At 42.2% G+C, this 22,078-nt stretch overlaps 1 protein-coding gene across 8 annotated transcripts in view; it reads left to right on the top strand.

The window, feature by feature from the left end:
• RFFL (ring finger and FYVE like domain containing E3 ubiquitin protein ligase) overlaps positions 1 to 22,078 on the top strand; it is a 30,190-nt gene that overhangs the window by 5,266 nt on the left and 2,846 nt on the right. For 5 of the 8 annotated variants that reach the window (XM_071765245.1, XM_071765248.1, XM_071765249.1 and 2 more), the window contains 5 exons: positions 13,315 to 13,512; positions 17,866 to 18,261; positions 20,083 to 20,166; positions 20,578 to 20,785; positions 22,000 to 22,023. In XM_071765245.1, the coding sequence (XP_071621346.1) occupies positions 13,315 to 13,512; positions 17,866 to 18,261; positions 20,083 to 20,166; positions 20,578 to 20,785; positions 22,000 to 22,023 (910 nt within the window). Of the gene's footprint in view, positions 1 to 13,314; positions 13,513 to 17,865; positions 18,262 to 20,082; positions 20,167 to 20,577; positions 21,011 to 21,999; positions 22,024 to 22,078 lie in introns of those variants that run through there. The other 3 variants (XM_071765252.1, XM_071765251.1, XM_071765250.1) reach the window with 2 other exon arrangements.

Below are 22,078 nucleotides of genomic sequence, written 5' to 3' on the forward strand. Positions count from 1 at the left end.
CTCCCCACATGAGTGCATCCCTTGGGGATTCAGACTGAAACTGCTTTCTGTTGCTGTCAAAATACCTTGCTCAGAAAGCAGCTGTCCCCGGAATCACTGAAAGAATTTCACTTTTTTTTCCAGCTACTTGGAATCGTTAGAATCCCTCAGATGAATCATTTCTGTTTGAGGACAGTCTGTAAGGTTGCATCATGCCTTAAGTTTTCTTTCATGGACACTGTTGGTGCTTCTTAGGACATTGCTTCAGCCCCAGTAATTTGGGAACCTGCTGAGCAGTGGTGTTCTCAGATGAGCAGCAAGTCCATGCTCTGTGGTAGTTTGGTGTTAAAATAACCCCCTCTGGGCTGGGACCAAGTGGGTACTGCTGCTTTCTTGCAGTGAGGACTCCTGCTTTTGAGTTTGTTTTATATATATCTTAAAATGAAGCTTCTACCCATCAGGTGGAGTGAATTTTTTTATAGATACTTGGGTTTGATCATTTGGAGGACAACAGGCCCCTGGTTTCCTGAGCAGGTTTTTAAAATGGCAAGTTAATCGTTAAAAGGAGGGAAACGTTTCTCTGTTTAGATTAACAAAATAACTTCTTGAATCCTTGAACCTCTTCAATATCTGCCCTGCGTTCCGGGCTAGCAGCAGGGAGGGATAAAATGTCAGGCTTGATAGATTGTTGGAGCTGCTTTGGGGTAGTTAAACAATAATGAAAGTGTTTTAGGCTTGCAGGGAAACACTGCTCCCTGTGTGTGGACTTCGTCCTGGAGAAAGTTTCAATTGTTCTGGAGAAGGGCAACTTCCCAGGGGCTGGGGCTGGGCACACAGCTGCCTAAAAACCAGGGTTGTCTTGAGGCCATTGCAGAGTAGTTTGGAAACAGTTTATTTTTCAGGCCCCAGAAGCAAGTGTGGATTTCAAAGTCCCTTTTGACTGGATAATCAAGAAAAGTCGAAATTGAAGCTGGTGTTTATATAGCAACTGATTTATGCTCTCAGAGCTCAGACAGGAGGTTTCTTCCAGCCAGAGGCTGATACTTGCATAATTCATGTCTGATGTTTCTCAGATTGAAAGGCTGCTCAGTTGTTGCATGTGATCATGTGTTTCCTTGTTGCTTTAGTCAAATGCAGCCTGTTACTGAACATCTCTGTGCAAAGGGCTCAGGTAAGAGGAGTAAGATCTTGTCTCTCATGCAGAGGAGAAGCAAGAGGGAGCTGATGCAGGTATTCAGTAAAAAGAAAGCCCCAAACCTCACCCTTCTGGACAAACCTTTTTTCTTTCTGCTGTTACTTACATTTCTTGTTGCTTCCTTCTTTGACTTGATACAAGCCACAGACTGATTTTTGCAGTGGAAATAACTGTAATGTAATCCTTGAGTGAAGGAAGAAATTATTGAAAAAAAAAAAATCAGAATGTTTTTTAGCTTGCTGCCGGGGCTTCAGGGTGAAGTGCAATGCCTACAAAAAGTGCGTAGAGAATGCAGCTGGAATTCAAAGCACCAGTAAATCAGTACTCAAAGTAACACTTAAGAACAAAGTACTTGCAGTGTTTCTTTTCATCTGCCAAGCCTGACATCTTCAGAGACATCTGAAATCTGCAGATCTCTTTACCTGATGGTCCTGGCTGATGATGTTGCCATCACTGAGCTCTGCGGTGGGCAAAAACCTATTTAAAGATTTTCAGAATGTGCCTATTTTCCAGATAATAAGCAGCATCTTGAATGCAGTTCCCCCGTTTTAGTGCAGTCACTATTGGCTGTGTTCAGTGTGTTCAGCTGCCCCTAATGAAGCATTTTCAGAGCACAGAATGTAGGTGAGACCCAAGCCTTGCTCATGAAAGTCTTTACTCAGGCTACGTGCAGTAAATTCTTGGAATGAGCCCTGTCTCTTTGGAAGTGTTTTCCAAGTGGTGTTCTGCTGAAGACCTAAGTAACATGGGAAGATGTTAAGGAGGCCAGAGCTTGCTTTTTTACTTCTGGGTGTGACTTTTAATAATACCAGCTAAGGCTTTTATTGCTCTGCCTGGAATAAAGATGCAAACTTGAAATTAAATCTGTAATGTGGGGTAGTATTTCCAAAAAATTCCCCTAATATAAACGATGGTGAAGAAAAGGATATAAACTATCACTGTATACTGTATACTTGACTGATTTGATTTTAATCCTCAATAATGGATGAAACAGTCTAAAAATATTTATCAAACCTTCTGAACCTTTAAATAAAAAGAAATTTTTGCCACACATGTTTTAATCTAAAATCCTAGATGTTTTTCTAGACAGCAGTTTGATAGCATGCTGCCTTCTGCAGATATGTCTCAAGTACTAAGAATTAGCTTTTTTTATAACACCAGATTTGTCAGTGACACTTTTTTTTTTTAAAGTTTAAATGGTCCATTAAATAAAACCGAACTTTTTGAGCAACATCTTATTCTGCATATTACTGTCATTTTCACTGTGAACTGGGAAAGAGTTCAAACAAATGAACCTCAACAAAAAAAGCCCAAACAATTTAACTAGACTTGCATTGCCTTTTGTACCTGTGTGAAGGAAAGCTGGCCTTAGAATCATCTGAGCTTGTTCTTTTTTGTTTATGTTCATGTGTTTTAATGCTAAATTGTGAGGATGCTGTGCAAGGGGGTCATTCACTGTAAAGATTCCTTCCCAGAAGTGCCTTACTTCTGTGAGCTGTGATAGTTCTCTGAAAGTATTGAATTCCATTATGAATACAACAGTGCTCTGAAGAAATGAAATGTTAACTTGATTCCACTCCCTGATGAGATATTATCTGTATTTTATGTATGGAAAACTGAGGTGCAGAGAATTGAAGTGGCCCAGATGCACAGAGCATCTGTAATAGAGCTGGAAGCAGCAATAAAAAATCCTCATCCCCAGTTGTCCCATATAAATGGATCCCATTACTAATCTGCAAGTAATTACCCAATGAAGTCTGCTGAAGTTCAGGTCCTTTTTTTTTTTTTTTTTTTTAAAAAGTGGTATGTGATTTCTGCATCATCAAAAATGGGGCAGTTTCTTCTGAGCTATTGAACTGAGGAATGTAGAACTCAAAATGGAAGAAAATTCATGTTGGTGTTACAAGGTTATTGGTGGAAAAGACATTTCCAGGGAGCTGCTTACCAGTAGAAGTCACCTCTGCTTGAGCTGAAATGCCAGATAAGTTAATATTTGTTTGGGATTTGAGAACAGAGGTGAAGATACTTTGAGGTTTAATTTTTAAAAAAAGAAGTGTTCTTCGTTGTTAAAGGGTTGTGTGCAAGTACAGGACAGCACAGTACCTGTTTTCAACTTCCACAACTGTTGATATGTCCTTTTAATTCCTTAGTGCCTCATGCCAGGATTTAGTCTAATACAAAAATCTTGTCTCATTTTACAAACCAGACAAACCCAGAATGGGAAACAGGTGCTCCTCCCAGTTCCAGAGGAGCAAAATGAAAATGTGATGATGCCTCTGTACTGCTAAGGTCGAGAGCACACACCCACCCCCCCAAAAAAAACCCCCAACAAGTCAAATAAAAGAAACAAAAGACAACAAAATGAAATAGATTTATTGGTTTATAAAACCCAGTGATTTCTGGAGCACTGACTCATGATGTCTGAATGCTTGGGCTTGCCAGAAGCCTTGGACTGCAGTGTGATCCTAGTCTGCTTGGGCCATATATGGGAAATTTCCTCTTGGTGACAGAAGTGGGGAAGCTGGGAATTGCAGGTCCTTAAAGGCCATTGGAAACTTTCATTCCTTATTCTCAGTATCTCCATCAGGACAAAATGGGTGTTGGGTTTGTTGATGTTTGAATAAAGCCCAGATCTCAGCCTGCATTGCTCTGAGGTTGAGTCCTTCATGTTCTGCAGGGATTGAGGTTGGAAGAAGGAGGGGAGCTTGGCAGTTGCTGGGTTAAAGCAACACATTCAGAATCTTTCAGGCTGAGAAACCAATGCTGTAGATGGCTGGAAATGGATTATTTTGGTATCTGTTCTGTGAATGCTCTAAGTAGCTCCTGCTCATCCTCCTGACAAACATCTTGAACTTTCCCTCAGTTTTCAAGCTCTATCCAGGGCTGCACCTGAGCACTTTTGAATTTCAAACACTTCAGTGCTAAATGGAGATTGGCACAAAAATGACAATATTTATGGAAGTGCTTTCAGAATGCAGCTTCAAAGTCTCTCTCAAACTTTCACCTGTATTAACTTCACGTGGGTGTGTGTCTGGATTTTCCATTGTCCACAGATGCCATGACTAAGCCATAAATCAAGTGACTTTTCCATTTCAGCATCTTTCTTTGGCTCAATAAGAAAACCAGGATTCAGGTTTGCTGCTTTTCAGTGTTGTATTCAATACCCTGAACCTTTCTTTAAGTGCTGACAAACTCACAAGTATTTCTGCAGCCTGGGAGAACAGAGCTTTTCATATAATTTCAGACATAGGTGCTGCTCTTTGAATGTCTCCTGAAGGAGCTGATCTGCAGCTGCATTTTATTCCACTTCAGCACCTGGTTTGGATTTGAATTCAGAGTAATTTGGAATAGGTATGGCTGTGAAATAACTCTGCAGTGTTTGAACTTGTTATGATGTGCCTCAGTTATATACATTTGGATCTTTTTCAGTCTAGCCAAATAAAAATGGTCTTTTTTTTCAGGCTGCAGTTAACTGGGTTAGAGGTTGCCTGCCAGTCTGCACAGATCTTTGGTGCAGGCAATTTTACTGCTGCATCATCCATCTCAACGTGTGCTTTTCCATGTGTATGAATTCCCTGGGCCCTAGGTTGATTTTTCTACTAGCAGCTCCTCAAATAAGAGTGGGAAAAGAGTAGGCTTTGCATGTGAGGGATTCTGAGGCTATATATTGATCTATGGAGAAAAAAAAAAAAAGATTTAAAAGTTTACTGTTTAAAAAATAAACCCAAAGCTTGGCATGAGAAGTAATTTACAGGCTTTCCAACTTACATTGTAGCCTGTCAGTTGATTTTGGGTGTTTGGAAGACAGGCCATAGCATGGTGTCTTCAGAGCATTCATGCCAACTGCAATCCCAATTATCTCTATATTATTAATACTTAGTGTATTTCTGACTGCTGGTACTGTACCACCTCAGGACAAGCTCAGCTGTTGGATGAATAACAGTGCAAGGCTTAAGATTGTTCTTCCAACTGTTTTGGGAACAGCTGCTCCATCTCTCTGTATCCTTGTACCTGTCTCACCAGGTGGGACAGGGAGTTGTGGTGAGGTCCCTTCTGTTCCTGTGTCTCCACCCTGCCTCTGGAGATTGGGGTGAGGGTTTTTATAAGTTTGGGGAGCTGTGGCTGGGATAATTGTTTATTACAAAGCTTATGTTCTGCCTTTGGAGACCTTTGCTGGCTTTCAGGTGGGCACAGAGCCAGGTGACCTCCCCTGGCACAGGAGAGCAGTCTGGATGGGTTTGGAGATGAAGTCTGGGGAGGACAGAATGCCAACCCCCCCTGACTGAAGCTGGTTAAGGAAGCTACACAAGTTATTTACATTTTCAGGTTTTCATTTAACAGTGCATTGCTAAATTTTAGCAGCTACTCACTGCTTGAAAAAAAAACAAAACATCTGACTGGAACTACATCCAAGAAGGACTTGGGATGATGTGAGTGAACAGAGGGAAAAAAATTCAAAGCTCCAGCCAGCACTGACCTTTTTCTCCATGATGAAAAGGACTGACTGAAATGATCTGGGGTAGCCTAAGATTCCTGGACTGCTCACTCCCTAAGTGTTGACAGAGCTTCCACTTTCACTGCCACTTTTGTGTGTGGGACACAGGTAACACCCCCACAGGATGGTAGGAGGGTGGGGATGATAAGAAAATGAGGTACTCTGGAATCTTACTTCTCCAGAGCCTTTCTTCTCTTTCTGACAAGGTCCATGCTGTATTTTACAGCTTAATTTTATCTTGCTGATGAATACCATACTAGAGTTAAAGAGTGCACTGGATTTGTTAATTGCTCATCAGAGGGAAGGGACATTGTCTGAGGTCACAGCACATGACTTGGGAAGAGGTCTGGGACTAAGGAAATGAGCCAGACTGGGTAGGATAAATAATCTTCTAGAACTAGTCACAGGATTTCATTAATCATGGTTTGTGTTAATTTGCTGAAAGTAACTCACTGGCTTGCAAAGGAAAATGGCTGTTGCTGAATTTCCATCTTGGCAGATGCCTGGGGACCTAATTACAGTTAATAGTAAGAAGAATGTCTTGTGTAAATATTTTTCAATATATAAAGTGCAGTTTTGGGTCAAAAGAAACAGTTTATATTGAAACAATCCACACCCCAGGTACCCAAAAATCCTGTTTTAAAACAAAATGGGATTTCCAAATTTTTCATGTTGAAATGGGGAAAAATTATTTGGTTCTACTTGTGCTGTGAAAGTGGGTGAGTGCTGAGACTGCAACTCGGGTGCAAGGCTGGGAGTCAAACGAGAGGGTTTCTGTTTCTGCCTTTGGAATTGGCTTCCCCTGCCATCACACAGCTTTCTAAAACCATTTTCTCACTTTTAAGATGAAAATTGCAGCTCTCTAATTTTGAACAGGTGCTTGAAGCACAGATCCTTTGTGCTTCTTATGGTATCAGTGGGATTTGCTGATGGGCAAAGGCTGCTTCTTCTTCTGCTCTATCTGGAAATTTTCTAATAAACTGAGCATCAGCTGAGATGCTCATCTGTTAATGAGATATCAAATTACTTGTAGCAGAGCAGGCTGATAAACCCTGAAGAAGGAGCAAAATGTTCTTAAAATACTCACTGTATTTTTTTTTCCTGCATTTGAGAATTCTTCATTTCCCCCTCTTGTCAGCAGATTTTCTAAGGGCTTACCTTGCAAATGATTTGTTCCAAGGTAAAGCAGGGCACAGCAATATAAAAGGATCTTTGCATGATGCTTTCCTCTGCACCATGGAACTGGGAAGTTCCTTTTGGTACTTCTCTGGGACCCAGCAGTACTTGAGGGAGAGCAGTTCAGTGAAGCTGTGTGTGGCTGTCTGTGCTCAATTCCTGTGGCCAAATTCCAGCTTTTTCCTGCTCTGCTTTGCACAGTGGTGGGCCAGGCTGTTTACTTTCTGCTCTGTGGTAAATGGATGTCACTTCCTTGATTGAAATGCTGCTGCAGGGCCAAATTCCCTTCCTCTGGGAAGACACACACCAGGAGCAGCTGCCAGGGAGTTGGATCCAGTCCTGTGCCACACTCTGTGCTCTGGCTCCCAGCTGGACACCTTGGGGTGTGCTGTGTCTCCTGCCTTCCAAGGTGCCTGGTGCCCACACGTAGGGGCTGCTGAAGGCATCTCTCAAGTGGAAAAGTGAAGGTGCAGCTGGATTGGGCTGTGTTAAAAAGGGTCTGAAGATGGAGCACTTGAAGGGAGAAGCTGAACTCCCAGCTGGGTGCTGCCCACATCTGATGGGGAAGATTTAAACACAGGGTGAGGACACCAGGAGGGCCTGGATCAGCCAAGCAGCCAGCAGATGTGAGTCTGGAGATGTTGTTCTTCTAGCCCTGATGGACCCAACAGTGTAACCCACTCTTGGGTGTACAGAAGCCCTGACCAAGACCACAGAAACTCACCTGGACACCTTGTTCTGAGTGTGGTTGGTGCAGATTGACCTGAATGCTCTCTCTGTCCTCTGCTTTTGTAGCTGGCCACCTGCAGAATTTTAGACTGACATCAAAGCTGCTGATCAGACTGGTGAGCTGTTGTCTGTTTGGCTTTGTAAATATGATTGGTATTGCATACTTAGGTGATTAGAGATGTGAAATGTCTGCAGACATTTTGAAGGCACAGAAAAAAATGGGAGAAGTCTCCTCCCTCTATACCAAGATTTCAGTCTCTCCTCCCTCTCTAAACACTCAAGTTTTGAACTCTGCTGGTATTTATCAGTATATTTTTGCAAGATGTGTTGTTACCTTAGACATATGCAAACTTGTACTTTTATTCATAAACACATTTTTTCTTTCCCTAGGTAAAAACCTTGTGTGTTGAAGGCAGTTGTTGCATATAGCAAATGAGATTTATGTGCTTTGTGACCAGCCAGACCTGGTCCCCACTTGTTATTTTCTTATGCTTTGTACCAGCTAAGACACCACCTCTGTAAATGTCACCCTCAGACTGCTGACCTGCCTCCTCCCCTTGTGCTTCCTGTTGCTGGCTAATTTGCTGACTTTTCCACCTGTCCCAACATATGGTTGCTCCCATTTATCATAATTCAGGTCTGTGTTGCCCCTGACACAGGATGATAAAAATTCTTCATGCATAAATGTCATTTGAGCAGCTTATTTGATAGCTCTGTTACCAAGTAAATAGTAATTTTTGGCCAAGCATGCTGTGAATTCAGTTTGTGAGTGATGGGTTATTAGTGAAACTAATTTTAGCAATACATTTCTTATCAGTGCATGTTTACTTAAAAAAAAAAAAAAGTCAATTTTAACAACAAGCAACCATATAATGCTATTAATGAGGAACCAAGATGGCTAAAAGTCATTAAAGACTTAAATCATTGCAAAACAAGCATTCATTAAAATAGGCTCTGAGCTTTGCAGCATAGAATAATAACACAAAAATAATAATTTTAGATGTACTTATCAAGTCTTCAATATTTAAAGCCATACTGCCCTGCTCTGGCTTTCTGAATAGATTTCTGTGATATTCCTCTGGATTAGGAGGTCTGAGGCTTGGGGAGCTGATGGGCAAACATCTCTGCAGGGAAGCAAGCCCTAGCAAAGCTCTTCTTTGCCTTCCATCTCCCTCCCTTTTTGGCACCCTCTTCATTTCCAGTAGCCTCAAGGGTCATCAGCCCTGGTGTTCCAGTGGTTGGAGGCCTCTCAGGAGGAGGAGGAGGAGTTCATATTGCTGTGGTTTTTCCTCTTATGGGAGCAAAATTTTCTGCCTGTGGGAGCTCGGTTCCTCTTGATCCCTTAAGTGTCTTGTTGGTGCTGCTGCATTCCAGCTCCCAAATTCCTGAGCAGTCAGGAAAAGGAGAAGCCAAACACAGTCATCAGGAGCTTTATTATACAGAACCAAAATCTCAGTGATTCTAGGAGATGCTCCTTTTGCTTGTTCTGGTCCCTTCTTGTTTGCACTCTTAGGAAAATAAGGGGAATATTTTATGTCTGAACATAAACCATAAAAGATGTTCTTGAACAGGTGGTGCAGTGAATTTCAGTCTTCTATTTAAAATCAGAGGAGAGAGTCATGGCATTCACAGCTTCATACTGAAAAAGAAGACCAACCAGGCAGTCCAGCAGAGAGTGATAACATCCTGGCACTGCTTTGCCCACAGACCACGGCAAGCAGCTCCCTGCTTCATACCAAATTGGATTTCATCTAGCTTTTCCTTAAATAGATCAGGAAAAAACGAAGATAAAACAACTCCCTTCCCAAAACCAAGCCCAGCATGATGATTGCCATGTGGGTGGATGTGTTTGCAAGTCCAGGAGAGAGTGTTTGATCTTGCATCTCCACCCTTGATGAAGCTGCTTCTCCCTTTGCACTTGCAGATGCTCCCAGCACAACAGAGTTAGGATTTAGGGCAAGTGCTGCTTTGCTGCCAGGAGCCATCTGCTGAGTCTCTGCCACAGAGATTTCAGTTCCCTGAAACCCCACTCAGCTGGGTAGTTAAAAGGTCTTGTCTGTGGTCCCCACTGGCCAGCAGGAGCATCACTTCCAAGAAAAATGAAGACTGCTGATATCAGTAATGCTGTAATGTTGTTACTCATGCCCATGAGTCAATATCTTTTATTCAAGAAGTTGCTTGTGAGTTCCTAAAACCTGTGGTGTCATTAATATTTCCTAACTGACGTGTTCACTTCAGTGCTGGAGAGGCAACTCTCCTATTGAAGCACTGATAGGAATGGGCTAGTTTTATGGTTCTTTAATTAAGATATGTGCAAGGTAATGTTTAATTTCCTGAGATATGAAAGGTTCTGTTTGTGTTTCGAGCTGACTTCTCTCTGACACAGAACATCTCTTCTGTGGGTGGCAGAGGTGGCCATGGGCACTGGATGACTTCTTTCACAGCTGGGTAGGAACTTGTGGCAGTTTTCTGTTCTTTCTACACCTGATTATGGGCTCAGTAAAGAACTTGCTGGATTTGCAAAACAGGTGAGGTTACTATAGGTACCAAGCCCTGGAGAACAACAGCTCTGGGGTTTTGGGGATTTTTTTAGGTGGGCATTTATTTGTCACTTCACTGTCATGGGGAGGGAGCTCCTTGCATGCACCCATTCACCTGCAGAGGGTTGAGAGGCTTTACACAGGGCAGTGCTTTCTTCTTGGGGTGCCCTGGCTCTGCCACATCTGTACCAACAACACATCCATCAAAGCCTTCCTTATGGAAGTGATCAGTTTTTGGATGGTGTTGTGTTCCTAAGTGCTCAGTCCTCTTAAAGATGGGAGGAGATACCTTTGGAAGAACATGACAGATGAGGGGACACTCCTGGTTATTAGTTGTGTGTGGATGGTTCCCTTCCATGCTTTTGTAGCTGAGCAGGATTGAGGTTCTTCTATAGCAGCATCTGAGCTTTTTGTCAATCTGTTCATCTCCTGGCAGTGGCACAAAACCCCAACTCCAGCTGAATGCTGAGTTCTCTCTCACTTTATCCTGGTTTGTGCACTCCCTCCTGTTTTTCTTCCCAGCGTTTGACATGTTGCAATGTTCCAGAGTGAATTAGAGGGCTGCCTGTTTTAGGAAACCAGAGTTTTTAGGGGCAGGCAGTAGCTTTTGTGTATTCTGTTATCCTGGGTGGCCTTCAGTTCACAGGGGTCCTTGACACAGGAAAAGAACTGACTATGGCCATAGTTTTCTGCTGTGGTGGTTGGGAATACTTGTTTGGCTCTGCAGCTTTCATGTTGTTTAGATTTGTAATTCCTAAGAACAAATTCAACCTCCAGACAACATAGTTTAAAATAGAAATTCAGTGTTTTTGCAATAGGCAGGGAGTGTTAACTTCTGATTGCTTGGAAATGAAGGTACAGAAGGAAAAAGTAATTGAACATTTTATGTCTAATACCTGAAGTCTGTGTTTTGACTGCAGTGCAGAGCAAATACAAATGGTTGTTAAGTTATTTCTGTTCATGGAACATTTCTCTCCATGTGTTTATTGACAGCTGCCCCAGCTTACAGGGATAAATACTGTGGCATGTGAAAGTAAATGTTGGGTGGGGACACTCCAGTGACATCCCTGGGGGTTTCAGGCTGCAGATCCCTGTGTGGCAGTAAGGACTTGCACTGCTTTTGTTTGGTTCTTGTTTATCTTTAATACCAGTGTTTAAGCTCACTGTTTTCTGACTCCAGGATTGGTACACAGGGATGTAACACCAACCAAAGCTCTTGGTGGCCTAAAGAATCTCCCTGCTTTGCTGTGTGGTGACTGTTCCAGGTATTTTCTGTGTAGCACACACACTCCTGCCAAAGCAGTTTGCTGTCCCAGGCTGCTGGGGAAGCAGCTTTGCTTTTTTTTTGGTTGTTTGCTTGTCTGTGAACAGCTTCAAATGATGTGAGGGGAGGAAGGTCGAGGCATCTCCAAAATTTTATGTGAACACTCAGTGAGATGGTTGGGTATGGAGAACAAACTGATGCCACTTTAGTGTTGGGCTTGTCCAGTGTTTGACAGAATCAGCATCTGATGGTTTTGATATCACAGAATAAAATATAATAACACTCTTGTCCCCTGGGTCTCCCTGCCATGCCTTTCATCACCCCAGCCCTCCCAGCAGCCACCCAGTGCTGCTTTGTGCTGTCACCATTCTGTTGTTAGAGATCTAAGCTGCTCTTTGCAGAGCAATTTACAGCACTGAGCACATCAGTTACACCACAAATTGTTTATTGTATCATCAATCTGTAGATTTTCACTTAAACATGAAGAGCTGCTGAGCCTGCAGGGGCCATTGCTAAGCTCCCTTTTGTGGGTTCTGAAAGGCTCATGTCCCCTGCAGTGACAGCACTGACTTTGACAAGCTAAATTCAGCTAGATTTAGGCAGGATTAAAGATTCCACTAGAGCTACAGATCCTGGAACTCTACCAAGCTGCAAAAGCTTCCCAGTTCAACTCCATCAACCAAAAGAACTCAAGATAGCTTTAAAAAAAAGTCCCAAAGCAACCAGCAACAGAGCAGTATGTCTGTATATCACACCAAATAACCTTCAGCTCTTGTGCCAGCCCCAGCCCCATGGGAATCTGGAGTTTTACAGTGGCAAAACTTCCTGAGACGAAAGCAATGAATTGGCTGTGTAGCTGAGAGATGTTTTATGTCCAGAAGTTTATAAAACAGAACAGCTGCTGAACACCATCAGTGATGGACCTGATTTTTTAAGACATAAAAGAAACACAGTCTGGGAACTACAATGGGAACAGAGAAATGCAGAGGAAGCAATTTATTTGTATTCTGTTTACCAGTGAGGGCTGACACATGGTGTATGCTCTAGAAACTGAGTGCCCAGATGAGTTCAGATTTCTTTGTAAACTCCCAAACACAAGTTTCTAGCAGTGTGTTTCTGGAATAGTGCTGCATGGTGGTCTTAGAGGACTTCAAAACTGTGCATTTAGCACTGGACTGATAGGAATTTAGGTAAGTGTGGATGTGTATATAGATGTGTGTATCATTATTTGTCTTGCAAAACTAAGATAATTAAACAAGTGATGATGTGTCTCAGATGGAGCTGTTTTCCCATCAGTTACTGGAAGCAAGTATTGTTTTTTTTTCTTAGACTGCTGACATTTAGGTATTCTGGGATAATTTAGCCTTGTCATGCTGCAAATCCAGTTGAGAAGTGGCACGTGTTAAATCAGTGCCTACACTGTCCTTGTCTTTTATCTTTTTAGCTGTGTACCTGTAAATCTGCAGGGAGATTTAGAACCAAACTGAGGACTGGCCATCTGTGATCTTGCTCCTGTTTTGTTTGAAATAATGTATGAGCAAAAATTGAGCTGTTTGCTTTTCTTGATGCACAAAAAGCAAAGCCAGTGTGTTGCAGCTTTCCTGGACTGGAGACAGCCTGTTACAGCAGCCTTGATCACAGACTCCTACAGCCAGCTGGAACATAAAATTCATCTATCTTTGCTGTAACCCCTTAACTCTAAGAAAATCCAGTACTAACTATTTTGTACTCAATTCTTTCTCACAGAGTTGTGCTCTGCTGGACTGGGTGTGTGGGTTTTGTACGTGCTTGTAAATGAGGGGAAAGATTAAAACTTCCAAACACACTGATCTAAAAGGAATTGCTGGTGGGGAAACTTAAATATATGTTTTATGCTTTGCTCTCACTTGATCTTAGGGATTATTTCCCGTGTCATTTCCAACGTGTTTCTTTTCAGCTTTCAGTTACTATGTGGGCAAGCTGCTGTAACTGGTTTTGTCTGGATGGCTCAGCTGAAGAGATGGAGCAGCAGGCACAGCAGGGAGCCAGAGCCCAAGCCTACTCCAACCCTGGGTTCAGCTCCTACCCCTCTCCCACCTCTTCTGAACAGAGCTGCAAAGCCTGTGGGGTGCACTTTGACAGCCCCTCCAGGAAGGTGAGTCCCAAACCTTTTTCTCTGGCACTGCTGACTTTGGGGAGTGTTCAGTTTGACTGCAGGACTCCAGCTGCCTTCCAGTTAATTACAGAGAGTCAGGCTGGTGAGAAATGGGTGCACATTTAGAGGCCTCTGATTTGAGGACACCACATGGGAAAAGAGAGCTTGGCTTTGCTTCTGGGTCTTGAGTCATTCTTTTGCAATTAGATGGAGTTAAAGAGAGCTGGAAGTGTGGCAGTTTAACCTGCAGTAGACTTGGCTTTCCCAGGTGCTGAAAGAAGAAGCCAAACTGCTTATGATCATTAAAAAGAGCATTAACTGGAGCATCAGGTTTTTTTAATCTGTTACTTAAAAACATGGCCTTTTTAAAAAAAAAAATTGAAATGTGGCAAGAGGTTTAGCAATCTGTTTGTGCTTTCAATAAAGGAAGCTCCACGTAGCTGTTCCAAAGTATTGCTCAAACTAGAAAGCCATGGAAGTTTATTGAGGGTGTGTGTTGAATTGCTGAAGCTCCATGCAAAAAAACCCCCAAAACACAAAGAAAGAACAATAAACAAACAAAACACACACACACAAAAACCCACAACACAAAAGAAACCCCCAAAACCCCACCCCATAGCAAAAAAAACCCATCCCAACCACCCCAACCCCTTGGATTTTGTTTGTGACCTTGGTTTGTGAGGATACAGATGCCAAAATAGTTTTTAAAGATTTTAAACTAAACAGCAGAGCCTCTCTGGGTCATGGTGGTTCCTATAAATGCTGCTTGAAAAATGTTTTGGTGAGGAAAGGTTTTCAGAGTCCAAACTCTGGGGCTTAACAAGGGGTTTATATATAGCATGTTCCTGAACTGTGAGAACTTCTCCAGTGCTTAATCTTCTGCATAGCAGCAAAAAGTGGATGTAGATGATTTTCTGCTCTTGAAATAAAAACAGTTCCTGTATGGATGATACAGGAGCAGTGCTAGAGCCATGGCCACATTTTTTCTTGCTCCCTCCTAAGCAGATATTCTAATAAGATGTCTTTAGGTAGCAGTTCTCAGTACCACTTCAGGTATGTGGAAACATACTGACTGTTTTGGGCTAGGTAAAGCTAAAGGGGATCAGCTGAAACCATTTAAGGCATTGATGCCCTCAGAAAGGCAGAACCTTTGAACTATCATGTCCAGTTAATGTTTATACTGATATACAGTGGATAAAAATTAATTACTTCCACACTGGTGACCAAAAGGACAATCTAGGTTGCTCTAGAAAATAAATCCAAACCATCAAACATAAAAAAAGCCAAAAGCAAAACCCAAAAAGCAGAATGAGAGTATATTAACTTCTTGATCTTTTATCATACTTAACATTTTTATAAACCATGGCACCTACTGAAAGGATTAGGGTAGGAGACATTTGAATGGAGCATGTGCTTGTAGGATGCTTTCAAGTAACTTATTGGAGCATCTTTAAAGGATGTAAAATTTAATCACTGTAGCAAGGAAAATCTCTTTTGTTCTTTCATGTTTTCTTTCTCTTAGATGACTTTTTGGGTTTCTGCAGCAAACTGATTCCACAAAATCTTTTATATTTAAAACAAGCTTTCTTTATTTTCCTCTCTGCTGACATAAGTCTGTGGCAGGCATTCTTGGTGGATATCTCAGACTCTTATTCCTTCCTCCCCCATTTTCTGATTAGAGTGCCTTGAATTGGCTGACATTTTCAGGGAGCTGCTTTTCTTTGGATAGTCCCAGAAATAGCTCCAGGCAATTCAGAGAATAAGATTTAAACCCCCCCAGCAATCTCTAAACAACAGTAGCCTTAGTGAGAGCTTGAATGTTGGCTTTTCTTCATTTTATCCTGCATCCAGAGAAGAGCCAAGTGTATCAAAACCCCATCCTGGTATCTCTGGGAAGCTGCAAGCAACCACAAACAACTTTCATTCTGGACAGACTTCTGGTTTAAAACATTTCACTTCTGTTCACTCATCCTGTGATGGTGCTATCAGTTTGTAAGCATCATTCAAAAGTGGTCTGACCTTTTAGTAACATTTCTGAATTTTCAACAATGTTTGAATTAAATCATTCTATAGAGAGTGCTGTTTTCTGTCATTGCCCTTTCAGTCAGAGTTCAACAAATATATCAAAGCTGTAAAAGCTGCTTAATATTGAGATGGGGCCAACAGCTTCTCTGTATGTTTAATTATTTATTTGATACTCTGAGGCTGGGGAATTTTTTTTTCTCTGAAGATGAATAATAGTGGTGAACTGATAAGCCAGAGATACGTGTGGCTTTGACTGCTCCAATCTATCATTTGATAATTAAGGCAGATTCGTGTTCTTACTGTTAATTGCTTGCAAAAAATATCTTGGGTAATACTGCCCTTGGACTGTACTCACTTATGTGATCTCTGAACATGGAACTACTCAAGAAGGGATTTTCCTGGCTGGAAGGTCCTTGGCCATGCTGTGATTCCCCTCTGGAGCCAGCCTGGCAGTCTGCAGAGCATGGGGCAGTTCTTCTCCTGCCAGAGGAAAGCAGGGTTTTGGGATTTGTAAAAAAAAATGTTTGTTTTTTCCCCCTCAGTCCTTCTGATTGCTCCTCTGACAGAGACTGGTGACTGAGAGAAGGAAGGTGCTGTCAATAGAGTTATTTTCCATCACTCTGCTTTTGGGGAGCATTTATTCCCCTGCTCTAGACACATGTTCTGTCTCTGCCCTGAAAATTTCCTGAGGAACTGGATTGCTCCTGCAATTGTAGGGTCAAAAAAAGTCAATTATATACTAATATTTTTTATAACGACCAAGTTTAGGAAAACTGCTCAAAACTGGATGGTCATGTGGAAATTGCCCTTCCTGTCTTAGTCTGTGTTTGATGAAAGTCACCTGTACTTGGCAGGCCCCAGCCAGTAATTCTGAGATGAGGTTTCAAGTCTGCATGAGCAGAGATTCTCTCTGTGGTAGAAATGTTCATATCTTAAAATCCTTAGGAAATTTGGATTCTTTCCACTAACTGTCTTTTTTAAGTCTATCACAGGGTCTAAAATAGAAGTCTGTCAGTAAAATTGTAAGAAGGGGTGGGAGGGTGGGGGGGCAAGGGGCTTCCAGGCCATAAAAGGGATCAGAAGGAGCTTATGTAAGCAAGCAGAATTATTTACACCTTTTCAAACACATGCAAAACATATGCTTTTTCAAGCTACGAGGTTAAAAATGTTCTTTAATCACTAGAAGCAATTAAAGAAGCATTTTTTTTGTCTCTGAATTTGTTGCTTCTCTGAAATGTGTAGTTTTCCTTGCTCAGGTCTGGTGGGTCAGGATTCCATATGAGATGTTTGTCTTTTTGGAGACTGGATTAGCATTTTTAACCAGCACTGAAAGCAGTTCTTTCTTCCCTCAGGACTTTTTAAAAGGCTCATAATGTGGCTGTTCTGCTGCTATTCCTATTGGAAAATGTAGAATTTGACTTTCCAAAGTCTTGAACAGTCAAGTTTCTGCAGAAGTCAACATGGACCGTGAGTGCTTGGAACTTCTGAAAATCGAGCCCTGAGTGACCAGACCAGAACAGTAAAAAATATAAACTTCAAACAACACAAGTTAATCTGTAAAGTTTTTAAGACATCTGGGGCCTAATATTTCCGAAACTTCCAACACTTTCTGTCTAGCACCTAACAGGCACACAGCCTGCATATTATTTTCAAAACAAGGTGGCTATTTTTGCTGTTTAAATAAATGGCGATTTCTTTGCTGTCTCTCAGACACTGTCAGCCTTGCTACTTCCTTTTGTTCTTATGCTGAAAAAAGGATTAATTTAGTGATTGGAGCAAGTGGGAAGGGGGAAAAAAAGGGGGGGGGAGGGAAGATCTGCTCATAGCAAGTATTACATTTATGAAATCTAGAAATGTTTTGAAGTAGTTCCCTGCAATGCTAGGATTTCTTAATGCACAGGGCAGTATCTTATTATAAAGCAATGCACAGCTCACTGTAATTTACTTGCTGCCTGACAGATACCTCCTGATTTCATCTTTGGCTTAAACTGGAGGAACAGGTCTGGAGTAAGGTGCAGAAAGCTCCTGTCCTGCCAGGGGATTGTTTAAGAATACAGGGTTTCATTCTGAGTAAATGGAGCATAAATAGGGCATTTCTAAGAACAGTGAAGAATCTAGTGATGTGCTCATGGGATCAATCCTTGTCCTCATCTAGGAACATGATTAACATGGCTTTTTTTCCATAAATGAGAAGGTTTTATATGCTTGAACAGAGGCTCTTCCTTTCTTTGGTTTCCAGATGGTAGGGGAGCACTGCCCGAGGTCACTCTGAGCCTCTGTCTCAGCTCAGGGTGGATTGGGTTGATTCTCTTCCTTTCTCTTTCCCAGCACATCTGTTTGGACTGTAAAAAGAATTTTTGTACGTCCTGCTCCAACCAGCCTGAAGGTGGCCCCCTCCTCTGCCATCTCTGCCAGCGGGTCCGAGCCACAGCTTTTCAGCGGGAAGAGCTGATCAAGATGAAGGTGAAGGATCTGCGGGACTATTTGGCCCTCCGTGAGATTTCCACAGAGTTGTGTCGTGAAAAGGAGGACCTGGTATTTCTGATTCTTGGCCAGCAGTCTCTAATTACCCAGGAAGATCAGATAATAACGAATGCATTTAATCCTAGTGCCTCTGGACAGCAAAACTTTGTGATTCTCCCACCCACCAGCACAGCATCTTCTACCTCACATGATGTGGCTGCAGATCCCATCTCAAGTTCAGGAGCTCAGGAACACCCCCAGGTACAGTCTGTAGCCAGCAGCATCTTCTGCAGACTCATTTCTAAGATTTTGCACAAGGTTTTGCAAGTAGAGAATCTAAATTGTTTTTTTTTATTTTTATTAAAGATGCTTAAAAAGCAAGGAGGGCTTTCTTTAGGATGGATGACAAAATACTTCAGTTGTATTTTATACATGCTCTTAGGTTCTGGAGTGAGGGCTTCACTTTCTCACAGGATAATAAGGAAAATGAGTTATTTTACACAGTGGTGCTGCTGCACCAACTCTAATGTGCCTTTCCCTTTCTGCATTAGTGGAATTCAGTTTGCTGGGCAGTACTGAATGCTCACTGGGAACAACTGGTTTGAGATGTGTTGTCTCTGGTGCTCCGGTCCCCATGTGCCACTGCCACCCCTGTGACTGGTTCCTTTGGTACTTGATGTCTGTGTTGGTGCCTTGATCTTGACAACTCTCTGCCAGGTGTATGCAGATGTCAGATGAAATGGTTATTACTGTTCTTAATTCATCTGCAAGACTGTTTAAAGAAGTCATGATTTGAAACTGCTGGGAAGGATGATGGTGAGATGGGCTTTGGGTATCTCCTGCACCAAGATGAATAGAAGACAAAACCCCAGTCTGTGGTTAGTTTTCAGTTTATGATGAAAACTGGAGCTTTGATGAACCCTGTCAGGGGCATTTGAGCTTAATTATTTTTTATTGACTTTGCTTTGTTTGTCTTTCTGCTCTCTGGTATGGGAAGTGTACTCAGAGCTTAACATCTGCTCCCAGGCCTCATGCTAAGTTAATAGGTGTGCTTAGCTCCCTGGGGACCAGAGCTGTGACAGTACAGGTACCTTCTGCTTCCTCCTCAGATATATCCAATACAAAACAAAGAGTTTTCCTGGGAGGACATTTTTTTACAAATCATTAAAGAGCCTTTTCATTCTCTGGTTTTCTGGATATTGCCACTCCTAGTTACACCAGCAAGTTCAGCTCTGTTGTTTTCCTTTGCTGCCCCTTGGTACATTTCAGGTTCTTGTATCCACTTGCATGAGATCCTGCTACAGTTCAGGCTCTTTCATCATTATTATTCTTTTGCTTTGTAAATATTAACAAGTCACAGCTTAGTTCAGTAGAATGGTAACATTACAGCTTCCTTTGTCAGTAGGGAAACCACAGAGGGCAATGACAGCTGCTGAGGACAAGTCAGCTACAATTACCCTGCAGTTCATTTAATTTCATTGAGTGCTCACAGCAACTGCCCCTTCCCATTCTCCAGCTCTGTTGCTCCTGGCCCTTCACTTGCTGTTTCCTGTTTGTCCAGTCCAGAACCCACCTGAGGAGGTGTTTCTGCATGGTTACTCTAAAGAGCACCTGCAGTTTTTGTGCTGTGTTAAAGGGGTTTAACAGGGAGCTTTGCACTGCTGGCAGATGTCACCAGAGCTGTGCTGTCACAGCTCCTCACCCTGCAACACCTCACTGGAGGATTTCATATACACAGATGTGTGTGTGTGTGTGTGTGTGTGTGTGTGTGTATAAATTGGGTCTCCTGATCCTGCCTCACAAGGTCATCATGTGGGAACTTGCTGGATGAGTAACACTATCAGGGGTAAAATCAAGTGGGGCTCTAAAGGGTCAGGTGCTGCACTTCAGTTTCAAAAAGTTTTACTTGTTTAAAGTTTGTTTTTTTTAAGTGCTGCACAAGAAATACCTCCTATGAGTGTACCTGGCTTTTTACCTTGTGCTGCAGTGGTCAGGATTTGGAGCTAGCCTGAACTATTGAGTTTATTTCTCTTTGGACATGTTGAGATAAGATATTGCTAAAAGTTTTATTTCCTCTTCTAGGTAAATGGTTATGTATCTCCAAGCCAAGGTGGTCTGACAGAAGTTGAGAATGCAGCAGAAGCACCAACAGAGGAAGAGACACAGGTTTGTGTGTCCTGGAATCAGATGACACAGAATACCAGGTTTTCTAGGCCATATTTGACACCACAGAATCATTACTGCAGAGGTGTGACTAATTCAGTTAGGAACTATGGTATTAAAATAATTAAAACAGTAATTCAGACTGACCACTGGCAGACCAAATTAATCCCTTCTTTGGCATCACCTTGTCCCCCATATATAGAAAGAGCTGATACTGCTTGGACACCAGAATAACAGAAATGCTTTATTTCCATCCTAGAACTTGTGTTTCTGATAGATGGAGGAATACAGAGTAATCAGGCTTCTCCCTACATCCAAACACGAATTCCTGCTAATGCAACTATTGAAACTTGATTCAAATTGTAGTGCTAGGCACTGAGGGGCAAGAATCATTCCATTTTTGCTGCCTTTCAGTCTACTGACTCAGAAGATAACCTGGTGCTGGGGAGGAAGGCTTCCCTTTCTGACCTCACCAGCCTCGGGGACATCAACGCGCTCTCCGTGCGGCAGCTGAAGGAAATTCTTGCCCGCAACTTTGTCAACTACAAAGGCTGCTGTGAGAAGTGGGAGCTGCTAGAGAGGGTGACTCGTCTTTATAAAGAGAAAGACCTTCAACATCTAGGTAAGAAACTCAGGAAATGTCTGCCTGTTTTCCAGGTTTTCCCTGTTTATAGACAGTTGCAGAAGGAAACAGAACCAATGTTTGTTCCGTGCAAGTGAGGAGGAAGGAGGGGAGGGTTAAGCAGCTCAGAGTGAAAGTAGTTACTCACCACCACTTGCATGTACCTGAGAGCAGTGTGGTAGCTCTGGAGAGGGATTTCCCTGAGGCAGCAACATGTGAGCACTGTGTGCCCTTCATCTCAGCATCCCTTGTTGTCACTGTCACCTGCAGAACAGCTTGGGAGGAACTGCAGGTGGATGAGTGTAAGCACTGGGGTCAACTTTTACCTATCCACTCCTGGTAACTGGCAAAGTGAGCAGGAAAATGCCACCAAAAAGCAGCTGGGCAATTCAGAGCAGGTGTGTGCTCAGTGACAGTGGCTCCCACTGCTGAACAGCTGTGGTTTTAGTTGTCCTCTTGATCATGAGAGTGTTCCTCCAACTGTGCCTGCACAGCTGAGACTGACGAAGGGATAGTGGTGCATAGAGGATGGATCTGGATTGACTTTCAGATGCCAGTTTGCAGTTCTAGGCCATTAGCTAAAAAAATTACTTTTTTTACACATTATACCAAATACTAAATTTACAAATACTTGTAAATTATTTTCAAAATAAATTTAATCTTTGATTTCCTATGTTGGTTTCTCAGTGTTGTCCAAGCTTGCATTGTGTTCTTAAACATCTCTCTAAGCTTGTTTTCCATGAATGATTTAAGAAAACCCTTTTGGTTTTATATTATTTCATCGTATCTTGTGCTTTTGACAAAATTTCTCCTTTTCTCTTAGTGTTGTCTTTGTGTCTTGGCTGTGCTCAACAATCCTGGTGAGCTTGTGAACACCACAGCAGCTGGCAGAAGGCACTGCTGAAGGTGTAGCCCTAGGAAGCCAAACACTGCATAAATTCCAAGGCTGTCTTAAAACTTGAGACATCACTTTAGATATTGCTTATCTTTGTGAAGTGTTACACAATAATAAGCTCAGTAGAAGAGGTTTCTTGCCAGCTGAACAACCTATCCTGATCAGATAATCAGCTTGAACCTCTGCAGAAGCAAAAAGCAGTTTTGGTTTAGCAATCTCCCTTCAAGGCCTTCATCTGCTGTTCAGTGATACTGCTTGAGTAGATTTTGTCCCAGCTTCTCTTATTCTCACCAAGTAACTTTCTTTTCCTCTGTTGCAGTTTCTGACACTGATGATCACACTGGTAAGTGACATCCTTAATGTTGTTGCTTCATTCTCACTGCTAAGAATCTCAGTTG

The sequence above is a fragment of the Heliangelus exortis genome, chromosome 21 (assembly GCF_036169615.1).
Source record: "Heliangelus exortis chromosome 21, bHelExo1.hap1, whole genome shotgun sequence".
NCBI classification, from domain to species: domain Eukaryota; kingdom Metazoa; phylum Chordata; class Aves; order Apodiformes; family Trochilidae; genus Heliangelus; species Heliangelus exortis.